Source organism: Chaetura pelagica, unplaced genomic scaffold (genome assembly GCF_000747805.2).
Source record: "Chaetura pelagica isolate M959 unplaced genomic scaffold, ChaPel_1.0 scaffold178, whole genome shotgun sequence".
Taxonomy (NCBI): Eukaryota; Metazoa; Chordata; class Aves; order Apodiformes; family Apodidae; genus Chaetura; species Chaetura pelagica.
Genome location: NW_009954505.1, coordinates 2,132,487 through 2,154,541, shown reverse-complemented (window position 1 = coordinate 2,154,541; position 22,055 = coordinate 2,132,487). Strand labels below are relative to the sequence as shown.

The 22,055-nt window shown below is 39.0% G+C and overlaps 1 protein-coding gene across 1 annotated transcript in view; it reads left to right on the top strand.

Moving 5' to 3' along the window:
- Window positions 1-1,718: 1,718 nt before the first annotated feature.
- The window catches only part of KAL1 (Kallmann syndrome 1 sequence), a 127,512-nt gene continuing 107,175 nt past the window's right edge, over window positions 1,719-22,055 (top strand). The window contains exons 1-2 of the mRNA XM_010004655.1: window positions 1,719-1,828; window positions 7,890-7,947. Coding sequence (XP_010002957.1) covers window positions 1,719-1,828; window positions 7,890-7,947 — 168 coding nt within the window. The remainder of the gene's footprint in view (window positions 1,829-7,889; window positions 7,948-22,055) is intronic.

Below are 22,055 nucleotides of genomic sequence, written 5' to 3'. Positions count from 1 at the left end.
GGGCTGGGGGGCCGGGGGGCTAAAGGGGCGCTCCCCGGCAGCGGGGCCTCCCCGGGGTGCCTTGCGAGGAGGGTGCCCATTAAAGCTCTTGGTTGTCTCGGAGAGGGATTAGTATTTTTTATTGCGTTGTCAGGCGGCTGTAATTTATTTGTTTTACAGTTTCGGTGGCTAAGGAGGCAGTTTAGATCAAGCCCATCCCTGGTGAAAAGCTTTATTTTTATTTATTTTTTTTTTAAAAAATCCATTTTGTTTGTGTTTTCTTGCCAAGACTTCTTTTCCGACGTAAAACTGCTGACAGAATGCACATTGCCAAACAATAGTGATTACATTTTAATTAGCCAGGGTGAAATAAGCTGCAAATTACTCAGTTAGGACTTGATAACTGGCTGGGGTTTTGGTTTTTTGTTTGTTTGGGGTTTTTTGTGTTTGTTGTCTTGTGGGGTTTTTTTTTTTGGTGGTGTTTGGGGTTTTTTTTGCAATCAGTCGAAAATCTCTAAATATTAACCCCAGCCCGCTAAACCACACGGTAATTTATCTAAATTACCAGGGATTAAACTCCTGCTGGACGGGAAACGACTGTAATGTTCAGAAGATAAAGTGCTCTCGTTCATAAAAGTTAAGCTGTCCATTGTCTTTTAATGAGGGAAAGGTGGAGAGTTTTGGAGTACAGCAAACATCCAGTGTTCTCACAGGAGGCTGATAATACACAGTGGACTGTAGGACATGCATCTCTGGGCCATATTATTCCACGAGGGCTAAAGGACACGATGCTTCTTTCATCCCTTTCTCTTCTCCCTCCTTTGGAACACACTCTCCCCCTCTTTCATCTCAACTGGTAGCGATTTCTGGAGTTCTTTTCATTTCAGAGATGCCCACTTATCTTGTAATCTGATTCAACCTTTGAAGTGAACTAAACACTAGCTCGTCCCAACTGGAGGAGGAAGGAACTCCAGTGTTTCCCAGTTAGGACAGAAATTGAAAGAAAAGTGACCCACTCATTTCCCAGACCTGCTTTAGATACAACCTCAGTGGTGGGTGTCAGGGTGATGCTGGGTTTTTCCTAGGAGGTTGACTCCATGACACTTCAGAGAGTTCCTGTTACATAGTTCATGGTACCAAGACCACCTCACAAACAACCTTTTACAGGGAATGAGGTAGTATGAACAGGAAATCAGGATTAATTCCATACCTGCTGCTTCCCTTGCTGAAATGCCAACTGATGGTTTTCAAATTTCAGAAATGTTCACAAGATATTTTAATTAATTTTTCCATCTCAGAGAATTTTCACCCATTTTTCTTTACTGTCCCTATTTGTGAAAGGCTCAAGACAGGTGTTCTTTAAAAAATAAGAAAAAATAAATCTGTTTGTTAATTTACATTTGGGAAGTGATTGTAAGCCTATTTTAAAGGTGCATTCTCACTAGGAAATTCTTTTAACTGATGCACAGATCAAATAATTTACTTCTCTTTTTTTATTACCATGAGGCTGTTGATGTGGGCTAGAAGATGAATTAGTCACCGAAATCAAAAGTCTGTCATCCTCAGAATTCCTGTTGAACAGACACAGATGCCTGCTTTTTGCTGTAAAATTTCCATGGCCAAGGGAGTTTTCCAGTTTTGGGAGTGCTGGAGAATTCCAGATAGAGGTTACACCAAGGGACATTTGAGGTCAACATGAGAGATAATCACACCACATTGGTCTTACAGTCCAATGAAACATGGATGTTTTGTATCTGACTTTGGCGTATCTACAGGCTGGGAAATTTCATGCAGAACATGCTGACACAAAGTCCTTTCATACAAAAGAAACCCCAGACAAACAAAAAAGGTAAGTAGAAAGGTCATAGTGGTTTCTTCTTTTATAGAACAGCATATTAATTGCATACTCATCCACAACAGAGAATGATATTTACACTATGAATGGACTCCTACATATCTCTTCTGTCTTGCAGGACAGTGTGCAAATCAGTGTGTGTTTTAGCTTGCTTTGGACTTTTGCAGATGAGAGAAAGCATTTTCATCCCAACTGTCTAACTTGGGCTGCTGGACAGCACTGAACAGAGAGCATTGATTGATGCGTGACCAGGAAGAGTAGGGCAAAGATAGCATGGCTCTCTAGCCTAATGCTTAGGATATCCACTTTTAGCTAGTTTTGGGTATTGAGACCAGGGTTTTACAATGACTGTTGCATAACATGCATGAGGGAGTGATTGGAACATTCACTGGAACCCATCCATGCTCCTGGGTGACTGTGTTGACAGGTGGAGTGGAGTTCCTACTGCTGTGCTCTGTACCCATTTAGCTGTTGACTAAAAGAGTATGTCTTTGTGTTGGTAAGCTGCCCTTATAAGATGGGAAATGTGATCTCTCCTCTAGCTTGGAATGAAAAGGAAGGGTTAAGGGTGCCTGGCTCCACAAGAAACATGAAGTCTGTGAATCCTGTGTGGAAGAAGGCATGCTGGTTTAGGGACTGAGGTTGTAAAGAAGGGTGATGTCACTGAATACATTCTTTTCTTCATTTGCTTGGTAAGGCAGATCCCTTCTCAGTGTCTTAGCTGATGTATAGGAGAAAGTGAGGAATTCTAATTTTATGTATCCAAAGTTTATTTGTGAACCGAGATTTATAGTAACTTAGCACAGTAGGTAAAACCCTCATGAAGATGAGGTCACAATTACTCACAAGGTTTTTTTATTCCTGAAAAGGGAATGAATGTAAATAGGGACCTCGAATAGCTATCTGGAAAAGAGGCTTGAATGCTCAGATTAGTTTAGCTAAGGCTTATCTGTATAACCTACCTGTTTTAGTGAAGTGAGACCAAATTCCCTGCATTTCTGTCAGTGGGCGTAGCCTTTCCCATCTGTGACATTAGTTGTGGATGAACTGATTTCACTTTGGTGGAGCAGGCATGGCAGTGACCTTTAGCATTCTGTTTTCAAGCTGAATGAAAGCACAGTTCGGATTTTAACCTCTACTGCCAGCCATCTGAGTTGTGTTCAGAAAACTGCATGATTAAAAGTTTTATTTGTGAATAAGAACTTGAACATCAGTGTAAGCACATGGGCTGAAGGTCCTGTATAAAAATATTGTGTAGAGCAGTGTTTAATTGGACTGTTGAACTTGTGGATTTTTGTCTCAGTTGCCAACTCTTACAGACCTCTGGAGTGTCTTCCTGCTTAATATGTGGACCTTGGCAAGTTAGCTAAAGCAGAAGAGGTGTTAATATTGTCCACTGGGTCAGAAGCTAAGAAGCTGGTAGAACATGACATAAGATGGAAGAATAATGGCAGCAAAAATTTGTGGGTAGTTACCAATGAGACTGTCATGTTTGCCATATGGAGTCACAGGAACAGAATTGGCTCAGCCACCTTCACATAAAAAACCCAAACAAACCAAACAACAAAAAACTGTTTTCTTACTTTCAGATAGAATTTCCTGTTTCAGTTCCCCCCCTTATTTCTTGTCCTGTTACTGGGCATCACTGAGAAGAGTCTGGCTCCGTCTTCTTTAATCTCTCCCATCAGATATTTTAAACATTGACGAGAACTCCCTGAGCCTTTTCTGTTCCAGGCTAAACAATCCCAGTTCACTCAGCCTTTTCTCATGTGAGAGATGCTACAGTCCCTTAATCTTAGTGGCCCTTTGCTGGATTTGCTCCACTAAGTCCATGTCCCCTGGTATGTTCCTCATGTTCCCTGAGGAACCCAGCACTGAACCCAGCTCTCCAGATGCAAAGGAATCACTGGACTAGTGAATAAGAGTAGTTACACCTCAGAGATATAATGTGTGCTAAATATTGGTTCTAATGTCTTGATTTTCACTATTTACATTGTTCTTACTTTAGTTTATATATGAACATTTATGGTTGTCAGTGCATTGAAAACAAAATGCTAATGCTAAAACTAGTCAGACTCTTTTTTTTCCCCCCATGTTGTTGGGTATTAGTATATCTGACTGTGGTGGTTTTTTTCCATATTTTTTTTCCTCTCCTGTGTGTGAGTAGCCTGCAATAGTAAATTGAATCTTGGCAAATCCATGTCTTTGTTCTTTAGAGGGAAATCCAGGTATATTGGGATGTATGCATGTAGTGTGATCCAAAACTATGATTACTCCTTGAATAGGCTCATGAAATCCTGCTTTAATCTTGTTAGGATGCACACTGTTTAAAAGCATAGCAGCAAGTGTGAGGATGACCTTGTTAACATTGAGGTTCTAAGCTGATGTATTTGAATAGTGGATGAGTTACGATTGAAACTTTTAATACAGTGTAGACGACCCTTTTAGTGGTAAGACAGTTTTGTGGTCTATGAGGGGAAATTACTGAGAGATTTTAATTAATAAATGTGATGTAGTATAAATCTAATTGTAATGTACTAAGAATTAGTACTTAGGAATGAGTACTAAGCTAGATCAGCTAAGGCTATCTCAAAATTGTTTTTGAAAGGATGGAAAATGTTATTTTACGCTAATAGATCTGTATGTTGTATAATGTTTAACAGCTCTAAGAGGGAACAACGGGACCCTAGAAGTTTGTTATAGTGAATAACTTGTAATTTTTGGTGTTAGGAGTTTGTTTTCACTGTTACAGCTAGACTGTCACCTGTCAGGACAACAGCAGTTCTTGAGGAAAAAAAGGTAATTCTATTAAAAAATAATAAAATGTTCTCAGGTTTTCTATCTGCTAGCAAATAACGTGCAAATGATTACCTTTGGATACCAAATACCAGATTTTATCTACAAGTCAGGCAGCTAGTTGTCTGAATGCCAATACATCTACCTTCAAATTGCTTGTAATTCTAAAGTGACTGCACCTGCAAAAATCTGCAATTGGTTCCAGATGGTAAAGCTGTAGGCCAGGCTGAAAGTCTGTGCATGTTTCTCTTTGTGCTCTGCTGAAGGGAAGATGGAGATCATGAAGAAACCATTTATTGTAACTGTCTTGAATAATTCTGAAACTGTAAATGACTTTTCATGAAATCTTTTGAAAAGATATGTAGTACTTTTGTAATGAGATGTAGTAGATATGTAGTGTTTTATTACTGGAATGTTTCAGTTCTTATGGATAGGCTGCCCAGGCACCAAGTTTGCTTAGATCTTTTGGGACGTGTTAAAATCTTTTCTACATGTTACTACTTAGGAAATGTGTGCCATCTGCTTGTGTTGCCATTTCAGTACTCATCTCCTTTCCAGAAATAGTCCTTGTGTTAAATAATTCTGACTTTCATATGTCTCATAAAGCACACTGCTGTTAGTTTCTTTCCACAGACAAATTTAAACATTTATCATTACTTTATTAATTTCTCAAACTTGTTAAAATTCCTAATAATTCTTCCAGTTTTACTGTTCATATGACTTAAGAGCTGGATGATTATTCTGACATTTGGTGTGCTCTTATTGAGATCTGCTGTTGTGAACAAGAGATGCACAGATCTTCTAACATGATCTTATGTCAATACTTTGAAGATGAGGGGTTTGTTTTGAATAATGAGGAGCCACTGTTGGTCTTTGCAGTTGTATCCCCGTCTGGTATCAGTGGGAGTTATGTTCAATTCCTCATGACCAAACTCAAACCTCTTTGGCATCAAGGAAGGCTTGCATATTTGATGGGAGTGCAAGGATTACAGAGCCTTGTCATCATTTTCTAGCTGTTTTGATTTCTCAGATTTGGGACCTTAACCTTGATGATTGCTTTTCCAAGCTGTGCCTCAGCTGTAAGTTTTAAATACAAATAAATGAACTGTATGAAAATAGAAGTGAACGGTGAACAAATGTATTGAGTAATAGGAGTTGCAAAGGTAATTTTCTTGCATTTTACTTGTGGATGCTTATATATTAGAAAAAAAAAAGCTATTTTGCTCTTATTAATGAAATTAAAATTGTTTTTAATTTGGTAAATGTGACTTACATGAAATGCAATAAAATCAACAGGAATGTTGCTGATATGTTTTGAGGCAGATGTTCTATGTATAGAAAACTTTGGCAAAGCATAGTTTTAAAGTCACAGGGATGTGTCGGGGATGCAGAAGGAGATGATGCTTTTGAAAAGTATGCTGGTTTGGTTCTGGCTTGGTTCTGATAGTGGGGGAGGGACCCCAGGGGTGGCTCCTGTAGGAAACTAGTAAAAGGCTCCTCCAGCTCAGGTGGCCAAGGACAGAGCCATTAGAGAGACAATAAATGCCCATCTGTGACTAACATATGAAGAAACTGCTGTAAGACTTGAGCAGTGAGCAAGCAGAAAGAGCTGACCTGGAGAGGTCAAAGGCAGTGCCCGGGTGAAGATCCCAAGGTTGATGAGGAAGAAGGGGGAAGAAGGTGCCCAAGCAGAAGTTCCCCTGCAACCCATGGTGAGATGGAAGGCTGTCCCTCTGCATGCATGGAGGAACGTGGTGGAACATTCGCTGAAGGTGCCAGGAAGGGTGAACTTGGATTTTGCTGCCAGTGGTCTTGGATCACGCAGCCGTGGAGGACCCCACGCCAGGGGAGGTGGCTGTTCCCGAAGCCCCCGTGACTCTGTGGGAAGCCCAGGCTGGAGCAGCTCCGGACCTCGTGGAAAGGACTCATGAAGGAGAGGTTTGGGGAGGCCTCTCTGCCATGGGAGGGACCCCGTGGGGAAGCAGGGGAGGACTGTAAGGAATCCTTCTTCCTGGGGAGGAAGAAGCAGCAGGAACCACCAGCCTGTGAAGTGACTCTAAACCCCATCCCCTGCCCCTTGTGCTGCTGGAGGGGAAGGAGGGAGAGAAACTGGGAACAAAGTAATTTGGGCCCAGGAAGAAGGGAGGCGTGGGGTGACATATGCAAGCCCTGCTCTTTGTGTTGTCTGTGTCCTGTGGGCATCTGATTGATGGTTAATTAAATTCTTATTTTTCCCCCAAGTTGAGTCTGTTTTGCCTGGGACAGTAAATGGTGTGCAAACCCTCCTTGTCCTTGTCTCAACCCTTGAGCTTCTAGTTGGCCTTTGTCCTCCCCATCGCACAGTGTATGTGTTTGGGGGGAGGAGGAGTTGAGTGAGGGGCCATGGAGCTGGTTCTTTGTTGTCGTGTTAGGCCCAAACCACGACAAAAAACATTAAAAAACTGTAGAAAGAAAACACTGTGAGTTCTAAAATGTAAATCCTTTTTCCATTCAAACGTATAGGCGCTTACTACAGAGTGAAAGGGTGTAAGCTAGGTGGTATTCATATTAAAAATATTATTAAAACATTATTCATTGTCCTCACATGAGCTGTCTCTGTGACTCCCTAGTGCTCTGAACTGTATTTAAATGTGCTTGGCTTAGTAAGTGTCTTACAAGGAAAAAAAAACACCAATATATATTTCTGAGACAGCTTGAAAATCATACTGATTTCCCGTTTGTCATTTTGCAAAGTGCAAACTTCTGCAGGCTGAGTGCTGAATTTGTGTGTCTACAAATGGAGATTATTATTCACAGGCTGGTCTTCATCTCCACTGGCTATTCTGAATTTTTCCTTTTTGTCATTATCTGCATTTGAGTGCCTATCCAACTTCTGTAAACAGGAAAAGAAAGTACTGTTATTTAATAGCCATATTTTTAAAGATAAAAACTACAATTAATGACTCAGTATCAAGAATGTGAAATAAAAGAAGAAAGACATTCATAATAATATGAAGTGCTCAGTGCCTAGCAAATGTAAATTGTGCACTAAAACCCATGCATGGGAGTTTACACTGAGAATCTTCATTTTTTGACCTTTCCCACAGCTAATAATTGTAAGACCTTAAATTTAAAAAAACCTTTGAAGTCCATGAAAAGCCTTCCGTTGATTTCATCTGGATCAGGTCCGTATCTGAACACTTGAGTCCCTGCAGCCTTTTTCAACAAAGAGTATTGCTGTGAACTTGGTATCTCAACTCTAGTTGTATCCCTTTTTCAGCCTTTTAATGTCCAAGGGATCACGAGACACAAAGATGGAGTACTGGGGGTGTCGAAAGGTAAGTGGAACCTTTACGCTGGAAAAGTACTGTTCCTTATATCTAATTAGAAAGAATCACACTTGTTTTCATCCACCAAAAATGATATCAGATGTTTCCAGATTTAGGGAACAACGCAAGCCTGGAGTTTATATAACAGTTCTGTTTACTTCCTTGAATCATATTTTCACTAATCTCTCTTGAGACTGTCAAAAGATGTGTGGCATCAAAATTCTGTTTTAAATATGAATGTATGGAAAATATAATGCAGGAAAATACAAGCATCTTTCACCACCATATGCCTGTGCCCCCCTGCCCTATGGGTCCTTCTACCTTTATGGACAATGCATGCTTTTTTTTGTTTTTTTCTTGGTATGTTACGTAATGTTCCTTTAAAACAGAAGTTACTCAACTCAGACTTGCGAAGCAAATGACTCCCCCAGTAAACAGCTGAGATTCTTGAGGAAGGCATGGCTCCAGAACTTGAAGGAGATACAAAAGAAGAGACAGAGAGTCTTGAAAGGGAGAAAGCTGGAGATAGGTGACCTCTGGCAGGCACAGCATTTTGGGAAGATGAGTTTTTGAGGAGTAGAGGGGACTCAATCTTACTGTGAAACAATTAACTGAAACTAAGACTGGAAACAGAACAGACACAATTGGTGTAGGAAGAGTAGTTTGTGAGTATTTTTTCTGTTCTTTCTGAGCTGCATGGAGCTTCAAAGGTTAATTATCCGTGTTTGTAGTGTAGTAAAAAATGGTTTCGAAATCCCTTTGTCTTCATTGGAAAGTCCAGTTACAGGGAAAACCTCAAAAAAAATTCACCACAAAGTTCTAGCTAATATGTGGTCCTGTCATACATACCAATTCAGGCAAATAAATATTAATTTTATTCTAGGCCAGGGTTGCTCAGGTGTGCAACTGGTCAAGGTAACGCTGCTGGCTTCTTTTCGGCTTGTGTTCATATGTTTCTATCTTAAAAGTAAGTTGGGAGTCTGGAGGCAGTTAATGGGCTGCATGTGTTCTGGTAGTGGCAGCTTGCTTCTCATTCTCCCTAGGCAGTATGTTGGACACAGTCTACTGCAAGGGTTTTCTCTTTCAAGCTAGAAGTTTGACAAACTGCTGCCACTCATTTCTCAAGTGTTCGCAACTCAAACTGCAGACCAAGTCAAAGTAGTGAAGACTTTTGTTCTGACTGTTAGGGTTGCAGTCCAGCTGCCATGGATACTAGAATATGATAATATGAGGGGAATAGTAAGATTGCTTCAGGACAACATGTTCTGTCCAGAAAGTCAGAGATTGGGTTTGATGGTGAGGATTGGGTGAGAATAACGTGCTCATTTAGTCCAGTGCAAACACAGTTCAACTTTCCTTCCTGTCCTTAGAAGTTGTAAGCATAGGTCTTCTTTTTATGGATTACTCTGAGGGAGTTACCTTCACATTAACTTACATTAAAAAAAACCAACAACAATTAACAATACAAGTAATAATGCTTCACATACATGAACATGATTTGTCATCTCGTCTTGTGATTTAGGCCATAGATATGGGGCTATACATAATTTGTTGTTAATGATAATGTTTTTAAACTATTAATAATTTCTTTGTACTACAGGAGCATTCTAGTCAGACAGGGCTTTTTTCAATCTATATATATTTTTTTTAATCCCATTTGCTGTAAGACTTTGTGTTTTGTCAGAATTTAGTACATGGATGAATAGATATGTGAGGCAGCAAAGCTGAGGAAGGAGAGATAGCACTACTACTACTACCATCACCACTACTGATGTGTCCTAATACAGTGAGTTAGTAATTTTATTTTCAGAATTTTTGTTCCTATATTGAAATTAATTCAACAAGGGTGGTGGGTTTTTTTGTTGTTGTTGTTTCAATTAGGTGGTGGTTCTATCTCCTTTAAAAACAATGAAGTCACAATACTGTGTAACTACAGCTAGACAATAATGAATCACACCATTACCTGCCCCCATTTTTCTTAGTTACAAATAGTGTGTAACATGTTGGCATTTGATTAATATCTAGCAATTTCAGGAAAGGCACTATAAGAGTTTGAGGCTTTCTTCTGTTTTGAGATTTCTTTCTATGCAACAGTGAACTATGAGATCAGGAATTAGCCAAGTGTTAGTCAGTCTGTATTTGCAGTAGGTGGATGAAACTTCTGGAGTTAGACAACTGACACAACAAGGGAAAAATCATCCAATTACTGAAGAGTTTTTCACACTTCATGTAGTACTTAGTAGCAGCTATGGAACATTTGTTGGAATAGATAAAGCAAGATGTAGATTTTTGCACCTAGCTGCTTATCCTTGGATTTTTCCTTGAGTTAAAACAAAATTTGAATAAACAGTGTAAAATACAGTAGAGTTGTACATTTCAGGCATTTTCTATCCAATAGATCCTCATTGACCAAATGGAGCCAGAATGCATTTGATGCTGCACGTGCAGCATATTAGCTCATCTTTTAAAAGATTTTGTTTAATCATAGAATCAAACATATACATGTTTGAACAGTGGACTGCACCAAAGCTGTAATTTCAGTAGCTATTGAATGTGCAACAGAAAATAATAATTATTTCAAGCTTCCCTCCAGTGTTCAAAACTTTCATTTTCATAAGTAGAGAAGAGCAGCAGCAGTATGGACTAACCTAGAAAGTTATACCTAACCTCAGCTGTTTTCCAAACGGTAGAAAGGAGTGTACATTTAGAATTTCCTAAAGAATATAATAGCTGCCTTTGTTTTGGGATAGAAAGCATGACTCAGAGGTAGATGTAAAGAATTAAAAGCTTTATGCATTAATGGGTAAGCCCATGTTTTTTATTCTTAGTTGAAGATATTTTAGCTTTCTGTCTGATACTTACTGGTTCTTCCATTTATGTGCCTAATAGTCTAAAACATTTTTCTGGGGGTTTCACTGCTGTGCAGAGTCTTATATCCCTGCAGTTAATACCAATGTATCCACTGGTTTCAATGAAAATAAACTTATGTGCAAAATGTACTGGAAGTGTCTGTTCAGAATTTATAGACAAAACAAAGAGAATTTCCTGTGTGCTGTTTGAAAACAATTCTTTATACCATCCTTTACAATTCAGAGTGATAGTAAACGATTCTATGCCATTAGTACAAAGCAAAACTGAATTGCCAACTATTTGTCAGATGCAAAACACCTTGAATTCAAATTATTATATTTTTATGAGGGATTATTTCAGATGGTAAAGGTAAGTAGAAGCAATTTTTGATGTAAACAGAGCTGAGTACCACTAAAGATAGCATTTTTAATTTTTTTTTTTTTTTTAAAGGAAATATTGCCCAGCTACCAATTTTTACTCTAAGTATCCAGGTGCCCTCAAGGATTCCAAAGCACCCTGTATATTTCATCAACAGGCATGTCTTATCCTCTTAATAATAGGAGCAGATGTCACATTTTCATGCCCCTAAGATACTCACTCATACCTAGTGGACCCATCTGGTACAAGTCAAGCCTCAGTCAAGTTGTTCTCAGCCATGACCTCCCCACTGAGAAAGCAAATCAAGCAGACCTCCTCAGTCCAATGAAAAAGAAACTTGAATATTTACAACATATTTGTAGTACCACAACCCACTTCACTTCACTGTCTTTCTTAATTGCTTTACACAGGTGAGAAGACGGGTAAAATGGAAGGAAACATTATAATTGAGAAAGATTTCCTGGACCATGCCACTGAGTATCTGAGACTTTCCAAAGAAGGAATAACTAAAATATTAGTTGGTTCTGCAAAAATAGATTATTTAAGAAAGTGAAACAAAATTGTAATATAAAAACCTGCTGATAATTCTAGATGTTGATAGCTGGCACTAACTTCAGTTGTTCATGTTTTCTGAGCTTAAGGATATACATTGTAGTTTTCTTCTTTTATGACTGTTAATTTAGATCAAAGATATAAAATAAAGTTCTGGGCTTAAGAACTTGTGTGATCCTTGCAGTGGAATGATGTGAAAATTCCACATCTAATTCTTTCCATTAACTGGGGGCTTTAAAATACTGTGGCTTGGGTAGGGACTTTAGGCTGAGTTTTGACACCTCTGATATTACCAGCTTTTTAACAACTTAAATGCAGAGTAACCTGTCTTAGTTTTTAAGTCCTTCACCTCATGCCAGAAATGTCTGGAAAGTGATGGACCTGTCAGGAAACGATTGCTCTGCATAACAGCTGTATCTCTGGTAGCCAGACGTGTTAATGACAAATGCTTCAGTCCTGCCTTGAAGAGAGATATATTTGCTTTTTATGGCATGTCTTCATTAGCTAGTTATCAGACTGTATTCTAGACAGTTGGCACATGAAAGGCTTTTATGGTTGTGGAAAGTTTTATGACAATATGATGAGGCAATGTAAATCTTCCACTGAAGATTGTTACTGTAGAAAGATCCAGTTAATATTCCTGTAGCTCAGTCTGTATAAGTAGTTTTAGTACATTATATCTTTGTCAAATAATCGAATTTTATGTTGTTTTCCTCTCCCTCTCTTCTGTCCTTTCAGTCTTAGATTGGTTGCAGGGTGGTCTGGAAGACTGTACTGGAGCAATTGTATCACATAATATAGGTTTCATGTGGCATACAGCTTTTAACAAACTGGAAAAAAAGCCCCACCTAAAATACCTGGAAGAAGTGGATTGTATCTATTTTAACCTGCATTAGAAAGCTGGTTCTTCTCTCAGGAATATATTAGTGTAGCAGAGCTGAAGGGTCCCAGCTAGGATCAAGATGGCAGGCGTGTTACATTTCAAGTGGAAACAGAAAGACTCACCCACCCTTCTGTGTGCTGCTTTACTTTATGTGCCTGTTTTTCATCCATTGTCAACACGATGTCATTGCAATCTTTGCTGTTCTGGGAGCTGCTGCAGCTCCTTAAAATAGGATAGGAATAAAAATATGTTCTGCAGACAAATATGAACAGCATTTACAGGTCTGGGAGCTGGGGAGAGCTGGTCAGGGGAAGGGGTTCAAGCTTCGTCTTTGTTACATGATGCAATTAGGAGGACATTCATTACTTTATGTGATATGTAGTGTCTGACCAGTACACAACTGGCACTTGTAGCATTTATTATTGGGTTGATGTGGCAGTCAAGTGTGTTGGCTTTCTGCAGAAGTGAGAGCTGGGTTGGGAAGTGAGTGGTCGAGGGCTGAACCAACAGCAGCAATAGAGAGGAGCGTTATCCTGCACCCTGTGATTTCTTGTTGGGTAGTGCTTTAGAGATGAGACAGTAAAATTGTTGGCTAATTAAACTGCACCCATTGCATCTTCTCTCTCTTTTTGTAATGTCTATAATGAAGTCAGATGTATGGAAAGACAGTATCAAATAAAACACATCTGGGAAATACGACTTCTTGAAATGCTGCTTTAACTGTTGTAGTGAAAGTTGTTTTTTTTTTTGTGTGTGTGTATGGCTCACACGTTTCTTTGAACACTTTCTGAGTGTATATTAACAATATTGCCTTGTTTCTTGTTTAACATTGAAGATAGGCTGTTCTGTTTATGAGTCCAAGGGTCACTTTAATTTGGATGGTACTTCGTTTCTTGAATGACCACAGAAGTCTTTCACAAACGTGTTTGGGAAATCCCAGGTCTGGTGAGGTGCACTTCACTCACTGAGCCAGGTCTATCTATCAATAACGGAAAAAATCCCCAAAGACTGTTTTAAACAGCTGTTACAAGCTCCAAGGACTGTGTTAATTTTGATATATTACTTTTGAGAGGTTTGCTATGCATTGCAGTAAAAAAATTGACTGCATATTTAATCTGTAGGATCATTATTTTTGAGCTTGTTTTTACTGCTGAGATTACTTTTAACACATACTTTTGCAATATTAAAAGGACTTGGGATAGCGAAACAGTATTTATATTGGCACTTTTATTGATCTTGTTGCTTTTCACAGATCAAAGAGGAGAAATTTTATAGTAATATATCAAGACAACTGGAATACGATAGGGAACATTTGTAACAAATATTTCCTGTTGTGAAAAGTACTGCATGGAATTTATTCATTTATTTGTTTGTTTTTCTTTTCAAGGGAAATGAAAATATGCATACCCATCAGCCAGTGGTGGATATGTCTGCTGCTATTGCTTGAAATATTTAGTATCTTGTAAACTAATAACACATACTGATGAGAAAGAAAATATATTTCTGAAATTTATCATGTGAATTTCATGCAATTGTATTACGAATAATCAGTATATAAAGTGCAAGAGTGTGAGCGTAAAATTGGATGGTCCCTGATACTGAGTCATAATAGCATGTGCACTGAAGAGCTGTTAAATTTTAAGGGTAGATGTGTATATATACTCTTGCCAAAGATACAAATGTAGTATACAATAATATCACTCTCAGATGCTGGAACAGAATAGTAGAAAATACAGGAAAGTGTCACATAACCAGTATATGGTACAATGCATTTAGCAGTTTTGGAATCAGAAAAGACTCCGTGACATGGAGTCCGCGTGGAGTATCCTGCCTTCATATAGTTTGTAGTAAGACTACTTACAGTGGACATTTTAGGTGATCTAAAAATGTGTGTTTGTTATTTCTTATGATATTTATTTATTTATTTTTAGTTTCTTATTTTAGTTTCTTAGCATAAGACACAAGAACGCTAAGTGTTTTGCAAGTCCAGAAAGGAATGCTGCCCTGAATGGCCCTGAAAGTGCGGCTTCTGGAGAAAATCTAGTCTAGTGGGAAGCACTGAAATGCTATTCTTGTGTTTGTGGGAGATATTAGGAGTGTCTGAGGTGTTAGGGCTTGTAGGGCAGATGGTTGGACTTGATGATCTTGAAGGTCTTTTCCAACCTTGATTATGATTTTATGATTCTGTGAGTAATATTTTCATATGGATCAGAGTTTGCTTTTGTGGTGAGTCTCTTGAGCATCACAATCATCTTTTGCTTTGCATCATGGACTAGTTTGAGAGTTTATGCAGTGGATTTTTTCTGGATGAGCAGAACTGGAAGAATGATCCAGACAGACCCCATGTGCTTTAGTGACTAATTGGCTTTGTGTCCATGGGACCAAACTAGAACTGGTTGAAGGAAGAGGGAATTGAAAGAGGAAGTTGACATATGTGTAGTGCAGTCACTAAGTCCATAAACACCAGTTGTTTAGCTCAGCAGATGTGTTCCTGTGGTTCACATGATTTCCTAGTGTGGAGATACCCTGGGGTGTTTGTAGTTGATTCTGGAATGATCAGCTGTGCAGGCAAGCACAGGCGAATTTAGCCTGTGATAAATGTACCACATCTTTTGCTGTCAGGAATCACACAACTAACCAATAATCTTATCATTATACAGAAAAGTAATATGGACTATAATTTTCAGTTATGAAGTCAAAACAGCTTTAAAAGCAGCATGCATTTCTGAAACCTGGAATATTACTCTGTCAGGTTTTTCACATATGCTAAAATAGGTCATGTATGTCTACATTTATGTTGTATTTTGCATAAGTAAACATGTTTTTAGAACGTATTTTTTTCTTTTCAGAGTTAATTTCCCAGTGGGCTACATTTCTGTCTCATCCTTAAGCCAACACATACTTTTATTGTCTCATTATTTCATTTGTATAGCAAATCTACTTTATGACATGACAAAAAAGGCACACTGGCATTTTGGAGTGGTGAAATTTTTAAAATTGAACCTACAAACAAATAGTTGACAAGCCATTTTTTACTTCCCATGTTGTGTTATTAGAATAGTTTCCGTTAAACTCAGCTGGATCACTTAAACCCAAGAAATGTGTGTAGGACTTGGCCTAAAGTTTATGCTTTAGTGTGAGGTTCCATATTTAGTTTTAATATCTTCAAGTTAGTGTCAGTGTATTTAATTTAATTCCTCCTGTTGCTTAGTGAAGCAAAGTTTATTTCATCTGGATTCTTTTACAGATTGATAGAAACTTCTGCTAAGTAGAAAAAGGCCTCAGTTGAGCTCAGTCTCAGAAGTGGTAAGAGTGAAGTCTGTGAAACCACAAGAAGGCAGTCATAACTCACAAGTGTGGTGGAGACACAAGGATGCCTGTGGCTCATTTGTTTTTACAGCTTGTGTTTATCTAGTAATTTTTTTAGCCATTTGAGAAGACACTGGTGTCAAAAAAAGAAAAGGTGTTCCATGCTTGAGATGCAAATTTAATCCAGTCTGTATTTTCAAAACTAGTAATCTCTTGATGTTTCATTGGTAACGACTTTTGGATTTTGATGGCTGTCTTCCTAGGAACCTACTAATGGTGAGAGCCAGAAAATTCTGTTTGTATCTCACAATTTAGGTGATGGTTGCTGATTTTACTTAATTTCTTTAGTAATAACTCTGATCTTGGTGCATTTTCTGGGTTTTCATTTTGGTACATGTGAAGTTGTGGCTTTAAATATTTCAGTGTAAACTCTAAGGAAAACAATCTGTAATGGACACCAAGGTTGAAGACGACTTTGAATGAACATTTTAGGAAGTGTCAATACAGTTCTATTTGTACCCATTCATCTACAGGAGGATCCACCATTCATGGTGACAGGAGTTAGCACATTACAGGTGATGGCAGCATTAGTGTACATCTAAAAGAAAACCTGACTAAGACTTTCTAAAAATTGTGATATGCATACTCTGGTTTTAAATCCAGATGTTTAAAATTCAACTGCAGTCTTAATCAAGCTGTTACCCATGACGATTTAATTTCAGTTTATATTTATAAACTGCAGTTATGTCACCAAGGTGAATTATTAGGCTGACCAATTTTATAACTGTTTCTTACATTCAGTCACCTCTTTAACTTAATTACTTTGGGTTCACCAGTAACCAACATTTACTTTTCTACATTTTAAACATCTGTGCTATAGAAATGGCTTCTGCTTAGGATGGTGCACATTTGATTAAGCTGTGAGGGATCACAGTGACTAGTTACAGTAACAGAAGTACTCTAGGTGTATGTTCCAAAATGTGTTATTTTCCCCTTGGTTTCCTTTTACGAGAACTGTTGCTCAGTTTTTTGTTTGTTTATTTGGTTTCGTTTGATTTGTGGCTGTTTTTTTAGTAAAACAGTTGTATACACTTCTAAGCTGGCAGCAGAAATATATGTACATAGTTAGGATTAATGTTGTATTTCTACATAATTTCTTATATGAGACACTCATAATGAAGTTATCCAAGTGTCTGATGATAATACATTACAACATGACTAATAATCATAGAATCATAGAACTATTCAGGTTGGAAAGGACCCTTGGGATCACCAAGTCCATCCATCATCCCTACTTTACAAAGTTCTCCCCTAAACCATATCTACCAACACCACATCCAAACGATTCTTAAACATGTCCACAGATGGTGACTCAACCACCTCCGTGGGCAGCCTCCCTGGTGCAGCTTGAAGCCGTTCCCTTTTGTTCTGTCACTAATTCCCTGTGAGAAGAGACCAGCACCAACCTCTCTACAATGACCTTTCAGGTAGTTGTAGAGAGTGATGAGGTCTCCCCTCAGCCTCCTCTTCCTCAAACTAAACATTCCCAGCTCCTTCAAGCATTCTTCATAAGATTTATTCTCTAGGCCCTTCACCAGCTTCGTTGCCCTCCTCTGTCCTCGCTCCAGCACCTCGAGATCTCTTGAATTGAGGTGCCCCAAACTGGACACAATACTCCAGGTGTAACATAATATCCTAAGGACTATTTGTCCTCTTACCTTTTCTCACATTAGCTTCCTAAGCAGTGATTTTTTGTTTTGACAGATTTTTTACATTTTGTTGTTTTGCTGGTTTGGGTGATGTTTATTTGGTTTTGTTGTTGAAATTTTTCTTTGTGCTTTTGGTTAACTAAAGCAAAGTCAAAGGACATTTCTTATAGAAAGGAAAAATTAAGATTTTATCATAGACCCCGAAACACAGTGTCAGGACCAGCGAGGACTGGCTGCTCCCAGGGCACAGGGAGCTGGGGGCCAAGGGTGACTCCATTGCAGGCTCTGACCCCTCCAAGGGGGGCAGCCCCACAGCATGAGCAGAGCTGGGTGCTGGTAATAGGGTCATCAACAGCTGCAGGCCCAGCAAGCAGTGAGCCGCAGTCAGGGGCAACTGTGGGTTAAGCATGTTCATGATCATAGAATCATAGAATCATAGAATCTTAGGGGCTGGAAGGGACCTCGAGAGATCATCTGGTCCAACCCCCCTGCCAGAGCAGGGTCACCTAGAGTACATCACACAGGAACTCATCCAGGTGGGTTTTGAATGTCTCCAGTGAAGGAGACTCCACAACCTCCCTGGGCAGCCTGTTCCAGGGCTCTGTCACTCTCACAGTAAAAAAATTTTTTCGGATATTCACCTTGAACTTCCTATGCTCCAATTTACACCCATTACCCCTTGTCCTATCACTGGTCATCACCGAGAAAAGCCTAACTCCATCTCCCTGACACTCACCCCTTACGTATTTGTAAACATTAATGAGGTCACCCCTCAGTCTCCTTTTCTCCAAGCTAAAGAGACCCAGCTCCCTCAGCCTTTCCTCATCAGGGAGATGTTCCACTCCCTTAATCATCTTCGTAGCTCTGCGCTGGACTCTTTCAAGCAGTTCCCTGTCCTTCTTGAACTGGCTGAAGGGCAGAGCTGAATGGAGCTACATCTGGCTGGCAACCAGTCACCAGTGGTGATCCTCAAGGTTCAGCTCAGTTCTCTTCGATATATTTATCAATAAGCTGGTGCAGAAGTTGAATGCACCATTAGCAAATTTGCTGATAATAAATACCAAACTGGGAGGTGTTGTTAATTCTCTTCAGGGACAATAGGCCTTGCAGAGGGATTTAGATATGTTGGAGCATTGGGTAGTTACCAGTGGCATGAAATTTAACAAGTCCAAATGCCCTATTCTACACCTGGGATGGAGTAACACTGGACACTGGTGTAAATGGGGAGAGGAGTGGCTGGAGAGCAGCCCTGCAGAGAGGGGTCTGGGGGAGCTGGTTGGCAGCAGGCTCAGTGTGAGCCAGCAGTGGAACCTGGCAGCCAAGAGAGCAAACCCCATCTTGGGGTGCATCGCACACAGCCTAACCAGCCGGCCAGAAGAGGTGATTGTCCTGTTGGATTTAGCATTGGTGTGGCCTCACCTTGAGTGCTTTTGTGCAGCCCTGGGCCCCACCATTTAAGAAGGATGTGAAGGTCCTTGAGAACATCCAGAGGAGGGCAACAAAGCTGGTGAATGGGCTGGAAGGAATAGGCTATGAGGAGCAGCTGAAGAATTTGGGCTTGTCTGGTTTGGAGAAAAGGAGGCTGAGGGGTGACCTCATGCCTCACTGCAGCTTCCTGAGGAGGGGAATTGAGAGGGATGTGCCGATCTCCTCTACCTGGTGTCCAGTGATAGAACACGTGGGAATGCTTCAAAGATGTGCCTGGGAAGGTTCTTTAACTGAGAGAGTGGTCAAACAGTGGAACTGGCTTTCTAGAGAGGCGGCTGGTTCCCCAGGCCTGTCAGTGCTTAAGAGGCATTTGAACATGCCATTAATGACATCCTTTAACTTTTGGCGAGACTTGAAGTGTTGGTCACCATCTCTAGAGTTGAACCTGGGGACACACAGCACTGCCATAGATAACTTTCCATATTCATTTATGTCTTAGTGAGCATGCAGTCAGGAAATATATGTCAGGTACAGTATAAAATATATTTTACCATTATATATAATTTCATGCTGTTGAGATTTTTTAAAAGTTAAGGAAAATACTGGAAACCTGTCTCGTTAAATTCATCATTGCAACATCTATTGATTTGTTTACTCAAATACTGTTTCACATCAGTAGATACTGTTATTCGAGGGGCTTATTTCTATGGGTTTAGTTTTAATTTTAAAAGAATCAGTGAGGTCATCAGGAGAGGTCACTTCTGAGAGACAGCGGTTTCACACAGAAATGAAGATTGGGCAGGGGAGAAAAGACTTCCAAAACCAATAATAGGTATACAAGAATTGTCGTAGCAGATTAAAAGGCTAGTTCATTTTTCACAGCTGATCTCTGGCATTTCAAAAGAAGGCTTGTATCTCCTAACATAATCATGGACAGAGATGAAAATGAAGTATTTTATTTTATTTTTTTGCCATTGCTTTGATGAAAGGCCAGTTTTTACTTGTTTATGAAGGTTATTATTTTTTTTTTCCTCTGGGGCACACTGTAGATATGTGAAGGTGGATTCTTCATTGCCTGTCTACATGCACTTTTTTTTCTTACAAGAGATGCTGTACAACTTTTTATTTTGTTTTGTTTGTTTTTGAAGGCATAAGAAGGCACAGAACACAGATATTTCTATCTTAACTGTTTAGGCCCAAGCACTTTACCAGAGGAAAACAAGCATGCACATATACTTGCTGAAATAAAGCTTAGTAAGACTGATTAGAGCTGCCAATGTATCAGTTTCATTGAAAATACTAATATTTTGTTTTTTAATGAAAAAATAGAATTACAGATCTTGTAATTCCTCCCCATCCGCCTCCCCACCCCTGGCCTCTTGCCTTTGCTTTTGTAAACTCTTGCTTTATACCTGTCAAACAGTCCTAGTCTTTGAAAGTCTGATTCTCTTTGTCTACAGTTTCCTTTCTGGTAGACTGGAAGTGTGTGGGGTTCAGATGGTAGCCTGAGGTCCTACTATGTTATGTTGGAGACTGTTTCAGTTTTGTCTGCCTGACATCTTTAATATGACATATCAATTATGCAAAGATAGAATATTTGGAGTTTGCCCCATTGAGGACAGTTTCATCTTTTTAGTATATGGATTATGATACTTTAAGGTTGCCCTGAAGGTACACTAGTACCAGGCTTATTGAAACAGTGAGCAGAAAAAGTGGTAATTAGCTCTTCCAAGGCCACTTCTGCACAGCACAGTTAAGCCACCACTAAAGACAAAATCAAAGGACTCATTAGCATAAGTTAGATCAGGATTAGGCTTGAAGAAAAATAGATGTGAGGGAACTGAGGATGTAATCTGGGACCATGAAAAATGCTACAGATAAAACACAGATTTCTGCTAGTTTGAAGTTACAGTTTCAGAAAAGTACACTAGATTAAAAGCAGAACAACACAATCACAGCTGAATATATGTGTAACTTGTATTAACCATTTGCTACGATGCAAAGTGGAGGACAGAGTTCATTTAGCATTCCTGCTTCTTCTCATACCCTGTTATTCAAAGGAAGTCTGTAGAATTTGCTCTTTCACCTTGTACAATGAAAGATCATTCACATAATGTTAGTTTGTAGGTAGCTGAAGTTGCTAAACAGTATTTTTATGTTTTTCTAAACTTACGCTTTCATTGAAGTGGTAATGGCTTTCAGTAGAAAAATGAAAACGTTTGTAGATGTTGAAATTATGAAGTAGGGGAGCCACACATATGGACATTTATGGTATTATTGTCTCAAGTAACAGATATAATTCAAAACAAGAGTGCTTTTTCTAGTCCAGTGGAGAGCAACAGCAGAACTGAAACAAAGCGGTGAGCTGCTACTAATCTGTTATTCCAATCAGCTGCCTCTGTCACATTTTATATGAAGAAGAAAGGGGGATAAATTGAAAGTAGCACATAAAATATTGTTTTAACATTACTGCTGGCTGGATCTGTAAATGGAAATAATAAATCCTCATACTGCTTTGAGGGTAATACTAAAGTATTCCCACTGCTGTATGTTATTTACAGCTGTTCTAAAGTTTTATTTATTCTGTTTATGTCTCTCTCTCTCTTTTTGAATGGGTTGGGTCTGACATGTTGCTCATAGTTAGCTAAGCTTATGCTAGCAAATTTCAGTTATTAGCTAAATTCTACAGTAATGACAGATAAAAATTGTATTATGAAATCAAATAATGATTGTGTTGTAACCTGCTGAGAAGACCAAATAACTGTTTATAAAATATTGAAATTAAATGTTAACTAAATTTTTTTAATTTCTCCTAACTAATCTTACAAGTGAAAAGGAGCTGTTACGTTTTTACATTTATCATCCCCAGAGCTCCTTACATAATACAGGAATAACTTATATGAAAAAAAGGCATATATAAAAGTTTCTGAAATTCAGATTAAAAGTTAAGGTGAAAGTGTAAGTATAATTTGCATTAGTTTGGTTCTTAAGGTACAAGAGTAACATGC